General features: G+C 43.6%; 1 protein-coding gene across 2 annotated transcripts; it reads left to right on the top strand.

Moving 5' to 3' along the window:
- The first annotated feature begins 1,027 nt into the window (after nt 1-1,027).
- Nucleotides 1,028-3,693, top strand: LOC310824403 (ribonuclease P protein subunit p25-like protein). 2 transcript variants are annotated; one of them, XM_083697656.1, is made up of 2 exons: nt 1,028-1,281; nt 2,230-3,693. In XM_083697656.1, the coding sequence occupies exon 2, from the start codon at nt 2,245-2,247 to the stop codon at nt 2,935-2,937; it is 693 nt and encodes a 230-aa protein (XP_083553782.1). In that variant the 5' UTR covers nt 1,028-1,281; nt 2,230-2,244; the 3' UTR covers nt 2,938-3,693. The 2 variants fall into 2 exon arrangements, with proteins under 2 accessions (XP_083553782.1, XP_083553781.1); XM_083697655.1 differs by lacking the exon at nt 1,028-1,281 and adding an exon at nt 1,327-1,631.
- The last annotated feature ends 4,334 nt before the right edge of the window (nt 3,694-8,027 follow it).

Genomic DNA, 8,027 nt, shown 5'->3' with positions numbered 1-8,027 from the left:
TACAGAAGCTTGCAGGTTGGCGATGTTAATGTGAGACCTGAGCCTGCTTTGCCTTGCAAAGATCCTCAATTCTTGGCGCAATGTCTGATAAACATAGCCTCAAATCATCCTTGATTTGTGCACGATTGCGGTATTTGCGGTATTTGATTCATCGTACCTTCGAAGCTTTTTTGCAGCTGGTGGTGCGTCGGTTGCCTTGTTGGTCCTCACTAGAAATCTCTCCATTTTTGTTTGGTTTTGAAATAATTTGGATGTGGATTAGTTGTGTTTTCAATAAAGTTTAGGCTATGATGTAACGATGTGTGCATGTGTGGCTATGTTGAGAAACTAGTATCGGGGGCTAATCAGTCGGGACTTAGGCACGATCTTTAATACAACAGTACACAATAACGATTTTGCAGGCAATGCAGATTTTATTTTAAGACTTAACAATTGTAGTCCTTTGTGAGTGGGTGAGTGTGTGTGTGTCTTCGTCGCGTGGGTCGTACAGTTGTGTTGCAACACGGTGAAAAAGTTGCTAGCTAGTTAGCTAAGTGCACGCCTAGCAGTTAACAAAATTACTGGCTAGGGCTGAGATGGGGATAATCTTTAAAAAGACTGTTTGTGGGGTTAGTCTTTAAAAAGACTGTTTTGGTTTTGAAGTATAGGCCTAAGTAAATCGATATCGAGATTGATAACAGATAGACTAGCGAGAGTTGGCACAAGCAAACTTGGCAAGAGACTAGACTAGAGTGAATGGAGCTACGACGCGTGTGCGGACGCTTATATAGTAGCACTTACGTGACGTTGCGTCACAGGCTCAAAATACTATCCCCTGTATTGGTAGATTTGAAATGAAACTGTGTGGTTGATTTGTTTGTGTGTTATAATAGTCCAACCACTTGCATTTCGACATGGGGGGGGAATCTGTTGCATGTCCTTTGTAGGTCTACTAATAGCCAGTTAGTCCGTGATTTTATTTTTTATTTTTTTCCCCCTCCCATCCTGTAGCCTACTCGCGCCCCCCCCGGGAGAGAACCACTGTAGTAAGTGAATAAACGCAACTGATCCGGTGATGTGAGAACTCGTGTTTGGCGTGGTGACCGCTTGCTTAAAAAATTAAACCGCCCACACCATCTCTGGAAAGAAACATTTAGCAAAAACGAAACCGGAAGTCTTATTGACGGAACCTGCCGCTTTTTGTCGTTCAGAGAACACAGATTACTTTACCAGGGTATAGATAACATTAAGTGAACATAATCTTGTTTAAATACAAATACTATATGTCAATTGCCCATGTAGGTGAGTATATCGCTTTACACAACTAAGCTTAGAAAATAAACAAACTATTCAAAAAAAGGTTTGTTGATAATTACAATAACATATGACGGTGATTATCATTATTTTCCCATCATTTTAGCCTTCATTATTCGTTAACATCGTGTACAGGTCTGTGCTCTTATTTTGAAGGATTCTTGAAATTTGCTCGAACGTGACCCGGAAGGTATTGCTGACTTCACACGAGTCTAGAATGCGATAAGATCTCAATATGTGCACGAAGACCCTTACCAAAACCCCTTGGTCTTTACTTCTGCTGCAACGCTACATCTAATCGTAGTCAGTGTAGAAGCGTAACATTTCTACTGTCCTTGGTAAGATTTAATTATTGATTGTTTCTGTTTGTTTCACTACGGTTGATTATGAGACTTCCTATACTGCGTCCAAGCCAGAATGATTGCCCCAGATTGCCCAGGGAATTAAAACTAGTTCAGTAGCTATACTCTTTGAACTAAGGTCGGAGTTGGACACGCAGCTTTCGTGTTACAGTCATTCCTGTAAGGGTGTACCGTGTCCAATTGTACCTCTCTTAGGTTGCCATAAATACATTCCCTGCTTCCTCTTTAACTAAATGCTCTGTAAGTGTAATTTAGTAAAGCATGAGGCATCATTTCTTTTTCCATACACCTGCTGATGATCAACGATCATTGTGGTCTATCAAGGGCATCATCCTAAAAGTCTTTTATTTCCAACTCACACATTTTCCTCCAATACATTTTTAAAAATGGTGAATCAGAAAGTGAGGGTGGATGATGCAAGGAAATTAGACTTTTGAGAGTTCAACCTTTAGGCCCCGCCTATCCCTTACTGTTTAAAAGTTTAAGTTTATTGCTTCATATAAATGAATCAGTGGCCGTAGGCTTGTATTTTACTAATGATATATTTATTAAAGTGTGTGTGTCTGTCTTCAAGTGAGGTGCAGTTGCCATGGAGAACTACAGTAAAGTGCGGACGGTGGAGCAGCCATGCCCCTGCCCGTTCTCTGGCCTCCCCAGTGACACGCCTGAGGTGCGAGTCAAAGATGGCAGCAAGATCCGCAACCTCATGCGCTACGCTCTTAGCCACATGGAGGGGAAGCCCAGGCTGGCAGAGGGTGATGGGGGCCAGCCTAGGGGCCATGAAGGGCGTAGTGCCATTGAATCACAACAAGTAGGCTGCTCTCAAGGGCTGGAAAAGACACTAAGTCGGCAGATTGTATTCACTGGGATGGGGAAAAGCGTCTCTAAGGTGATTACATGTGTGGAGATTCTAAAGCGCCGTATGAAGGGCCTGCACCAGAACACCAGGCTGACTTACAGCACGGCCCTGGAGGTTTGGGAGCCCCTGGAGCCCCAGGCAGGGCTGGACAGCCTCACCGTCAGCAGGAACGTACCCGCCATCTGGGTTCTGCTCTCTAAGGACCCCCTGGATGCTAGCCTGCCTGGGTACCAGGCACCTGGAAATGCTGATGCACTGTGGGTACAGGCTGCCAAAGAGGATGCAGGGGGAGCTGGAGGACATAGGCATGGGCATAGAAGGAAAAGAGGGGGGGAGGGAGGTGGTGGAGGAGGAGGTAGAGGAAAGGGAGGCTCCGCAAGATGGACTGGACGACCCAGAGAGCCAAGCAAAGGCCAGAATTGAGGTGGAGCATGGCAGGAATGACACTGGGTGTGAAAGGGCCACATATTGACCAACACATCTCTCATAAGAGCACAGAACAGTCCCTGTCTGCTGATGAATGTGCTCTCATTTTCTATCCAAATACCCAATCCCAAAACAGGCCCTTTGTTTATATGTGGCAGGTTTGGGGTCAGTTGAGTTTCAATTCAGTAAGTGAATTGAAATTACAATTAAAATGTTTGCAAATAGGGCATTTATTTTCAATGATTCCTCAATAAACTGAAAGAGACTTTTTACGTCATAAGCTTTACCATTCTTGAATTATATATTCAAAATCAATTTCTGAATTGAAATGTAATTGACCCGAACACTTGTGTAGATTTGAGAGGTATTATCTAGTAAGGTGGCATTTCTACTCAAATTGCTCACACCTATTAAATCCCTTTCAGATATAAGGGCAGGTGGTAGGGCTGTCCCTGACTCAGCTAAGAGTCATCAGTTCTAGTGAATCTTCAATGTTTTGTTAAAAATAAAGAAAATTACTGAGAAAATGAAAGTCATGTATACCTTCCTTTATTTACAATAGCCCAACATTACTAGCCAATGTGTTTTTGGTTCATATTTTGACAGCTGGAATTACAGCAGATGTTGTTTTCTTATCAGTGTTATGGGCCTGCTTTCAAAACCTATGCGTGTCTCATTTGCAATGACTGCTTGCAAATGCGGGAGGGGAGGGAAGCTTGGGGTTGTCAGATGCAATTATTGACTGGCGTTATTATAATAGAGGCCAGTAGTTTTGGCAAATGCATTTCAGGCTTACGTTTTGATCAGTGTGACATGTTCGTGTGCAAGCATTTACATTCATACTGAATAGCTGTGACGTGATGGATGGTTCTGGACAGACAGAAGAAAGCTTTTTCACTCTTTCTGTCGCTTGCGAGAGTCAGATGACGTGAGTCGTCTGTGTCTAACGACTCACGATTCGTAGACTCCCATGGGGTCTGCCTTGGCAGGTAGTAAACAAAACTTTACTTGGGTGAGTTTCCTGAAAGCTTCATTGGACATTGTATACAAAGGACATACATTTTTGGTTTTAGTACTATGAAGCGTTTAGGAAATTTGCTGCTGGCTTGAGAGAGTTGAATGTGAAGAGAGAGTGAGCGCACAGGGCACTGTACATGACTGTAATAGAAATATTTTGTAAGTTTATATGTTTGGTAAGTTGCTGATACATGACATTTTTATCCAATGTAAAAATCTGCTTATTTACTGTTTTATCAGAGACCAGGGGCCTCATTTATAACCGTTCTGGAAATTTCACACTAAATATGTGCATGCGCCTTGTTTTCAAAAAAGGCGCACGCCTTAAAATATTGAGATGCTCAACACATACGCAAGTTTTTAATTATGAATAAGACCCATCTTAAAAATGTGCGCATGTGAACAAGCTTCACTGCCCCATCCCATTAACGGCCACTTATACCCAGTACGAACCATTGTGCCAACTGGGCGGAAAAACTCACATTTGATGGATGTATCTCAAAATATCATAAATACGTGCATTCTCATCTGATATTTGACACGCAAAATCTCCATGTTCCCTGCTCATGGAGAGTGAAGTTGCATCTTTTGCTATCAGTATATTATGGATGATGGTTGATTAAACAGGTAATGTAATATTGCTTTTGTCATGGCCATTTATTGAAGTGACACCGGAAAGAATTGAAAAACATTTGTAGCAGCATTGAAATAGCACTTGCAACCCTTATCTGTGGTAGTGCATATCATTTTTTGGTCTTGGTCATTTACCCTGCCTTTATAGCGTCTGTTGCTATTAAATAGCCTAAATATATATTTTATTTCAAATGTATCATCATTATTGCTTACCAATTAGAAGAAATGGCCTTGCTGATGAATAACAGAATACATGCTGTCTGTATTGTAGTATTACTCTATGTACTAAGATACAGGAGAGTTTGACAGTGCAATTAAACTCTTACCCGCAAGCCCTTCTCTTCGCAATAACACATAAGAGGGTGTGCTATATTGTGGATATTGAAACTGCTGTGTTGCGGTCATAGAGGCACAGCCAATTTTTAACAACTTTCTGTCACGTGTGGCGTGTCACTCACCGCCTGTTTGGCCCCTTCATCTGGGGTACCTTTGTGTGTTCCGTCAGTGTTAATAGTTCCTGCTGTTGTGTCCTTGACCCTGTCATTTGTTACCATAGCACCTAAACTGGCCTGTGGTATAGAGATGCCGTCTATTCCGTCTTAAGCACATGGCCAGTCTAAGTCTCTGACACTATCATTTTCTGCCAGAGAGTGCAGAGCTCTGACCGTCCTGTCATAGTTACTTCTCTGTCTGTGAGAGTGTCTTCTCCAGCAGGTGCTCTGATGGGAGTCTGGCGCGCTGCCTGCGCACGCTGCCTGCGCACGCTGCCTGCGCTTCATCAGGAGCTCTGCTGGTGATAGCCCACACTCCAATGGTGCTGCTCAATCTATCAAGGATAGATTTAGTGTGTTTGATAACCTGCTTTGTTGTTATGTCTGACAATAATGCAAACTCAGGGTAGTTTGAGTGATGGTACTCCAGGGCCTGTCTGGTTTGCTGTGCAGCAACAGTGGTTCCTTTTGCTGCTGGTATCTGTGGCACTGGCACGTTTCACATTTCTGTAGTACATGTCCAATGTCTCTGTTCATACAGTAAATGGCCAATACAAGACATCTCTGATGCGCCTCTTACATTTCTCTATGCCTAAATGGCCTTCATGTGCCAGCATTTCTATTTCCATTCTCATTGAGGTGGGTATGGTAACTTTAGTCCCTTTCAGTAGGATGCCATTGAGTCTGTAATGGTCAGGCTAGTGAACCCAAATGCAGAACAGAGAACAAAGGCAGATGATGGTTGAGCCCAAATATAGATTAGAGGGAGGATGAGCAAGTAGGGGAGAACAGCAGGGTGGAATGGCAAGCAGAGAAGAGGTGGCTGGACAGGCAGGGCAGGCAGGCATGTGGACATGGCAGGCAGACAGGGCCAGGCAGGCTGGGGTACTGCTGGAACAGGGAAACAGGTATTAATAAATGTATCAATATACTGATGGGACAGTATTTAGTAAGGCTGGAAGCACAACTTAGCAGATAACTGAAGCTACGATCTGGCAGCGTCTGGACCGGGTCTTTATGGCAGGACTAATGATGGGAAGATGACAAACAGCTGGTCACCTGACTCCCGCACACCTGACTCCACTTCTGAAAATCAGGGAGAGAGCGAGAGCAGGAGAGGAGGGGTACTGCAGGCTAGATGGAGGGCGTGACACTGTCAGCTCATCCTGAAAGTGCTGATATGGTTTCTTCAACCTCACTTGTCTTGGCTTATGTAACTTTTCCATTACATCACATAGGACATCCTCCTTCTCTGTCTATCTTGCGATTTATGTCAATTTCTTCTCTGTCTCTGGCAGCCGTGCTCTCACTGCATCCACATGGATGCTGGAGCAACACCGCTCAGTCCATCTTTGGATTTGTCTGTGGACACTTTCACTGGCTTACTTGTAAAAACTTGAGCACTGGCTCCTTTATCAGACTGCTTTTAAGCTCTGTCCGCTGTTCCTTCTCATGTGACCACTGCCATTCTGTTTCCCTTTCCAGAAAGCTTCTGAGTACCCTGGTGTTTGGTGACGGGTTAGGGATAAACCTACTGATGCAATTGACTAGGCCTAATGCACGCTGTAACTCTGTCTTGTCTGTAGGTTCTGGCATTTCTTCAACTGCCCTCACTTTCTCTAATTCGTGCTGAACCCCTGATGCTCATAGCTTGTCTCCTAGGTAAGTCAGCTCTGTCACTCCAAACTCACATTTCAATCTATTTCGCTTGAGCCCTGCCTTCTGTGTCTGTCCCAGTACCTGTCTTCTGGAATTGTGTTCTGACAGACTGTTACCCCATATGATGACACCATCTAAAACACACCCACACCCTCAATGCCCTCAAACAGCTGTTGTACAATTCTGTGATATTCTTCAGGTGCTGAGCAAATCCCAAAGGAAGCAGAGCCTCCCAAGTGGAGTGTTGAAAGTACAGTTTTGCAGTCTCTTCATTTGTCTGCAATGCTCCCTTTTAATCCACTTGTTCAAGTCTTTTGGCTCATTACACCATCTCAAGTCCCCATTTTTCTTTTCAGCTATCACAAGTGAGTTAATCCATTCCTTAGGCTCCTTTATTCTTTTCACCATTCCTAGCTCAATGAGTTTCTGCAGCACTGTTTTCAGTCTATCCTTTAGAGCAAAAAACACTTTCCTTGATGGGTGAATTACTGGTTCTGCATTTTCCTTTAGCTGTATCTTATACACTCCTGGCAGCTTGCCTATCCCTTTGAATACATCCTTAAACTCTGATGTGAAGCAAATCTGCTGGGCCTCTTCTGTCAGCTCCATGGCTGGCTGCGCTAGCTTTCTGTCAATAACATGCATTCTTAATCAGTCCAAGTTTCTTGCATGTACGTAAACCTAGGCTGCCTATCTTCTTCTACAATCACAAATCTTGTTTGAACCCTTTCCCTTGCAAACAAGTGATACTCTACACATACCCTTTGTGGGAATAGGCTCATCACTATAGGTTGATTTTCCTCTGTGATTTTTATTTTTTTCTAATGCTGTAGAAATTTCTTCCATGGTAGGATATTCACCTGCGCCCCAGTATCCAGTTTTAGGGGGACTGTTGTGCCGTTTATGTTATAGATATGCAATCCATTCATTGCTCGTAGCTTTCCTCTGTGACTGCTCCCACAAGGATACGGAGAGTGCAGCCCTTGGCATAGTGGTTCATGCCCCCACATTTTCTACATTGTTTCCCATATGCAGGGCATTTTCATTGTGCGTGATTGAAGCCATATTGCTCACAGTCAAAAGCACCTATAGCAGCCTCTTGTTTAGCTGCGCCTTTTGTTTAGCTTAATAGCATCATCTTCCACAGCATCAGAAGTCTTAATCTGTATTTTAGCATTCTCTTATGCCTGGCAAATGCTAAACTGAAGTCCATTACCCTCACCTTTTTGTCATGTACCCCAATTGTCCTGTATCATCCCTCAGATGTCCAAAGCTCCATGACTGGCT

The sequence above is a fragment of the Argentina silus genome (assembly GCF_951799395.1).
Source record: "Argentina silus genome assembly, contig: scaffold_186, whole genome shotgun sequence".
Classification (NCBI taxonomy): Eukaryota; Metazoa; Chordata; class Actinopteri; order Argentiniformes; family Argentinidae; genus Argentina; species Argentina silus.
Note: the sequence above shows the minus strand (reverse complement) of the source record. Positions and strands in the feature narration are given on the sequence as shown.

What these genes read in the sequence shown, in the direction of transcription:
- LOC310824403 (XM_083697656.1), top strand. Translation starts at nt 2,245, where the DNA reads ATGGAGAACTACAGTAAAGTGCGGACGGTGGAGCAGCCATGCCCCTGC.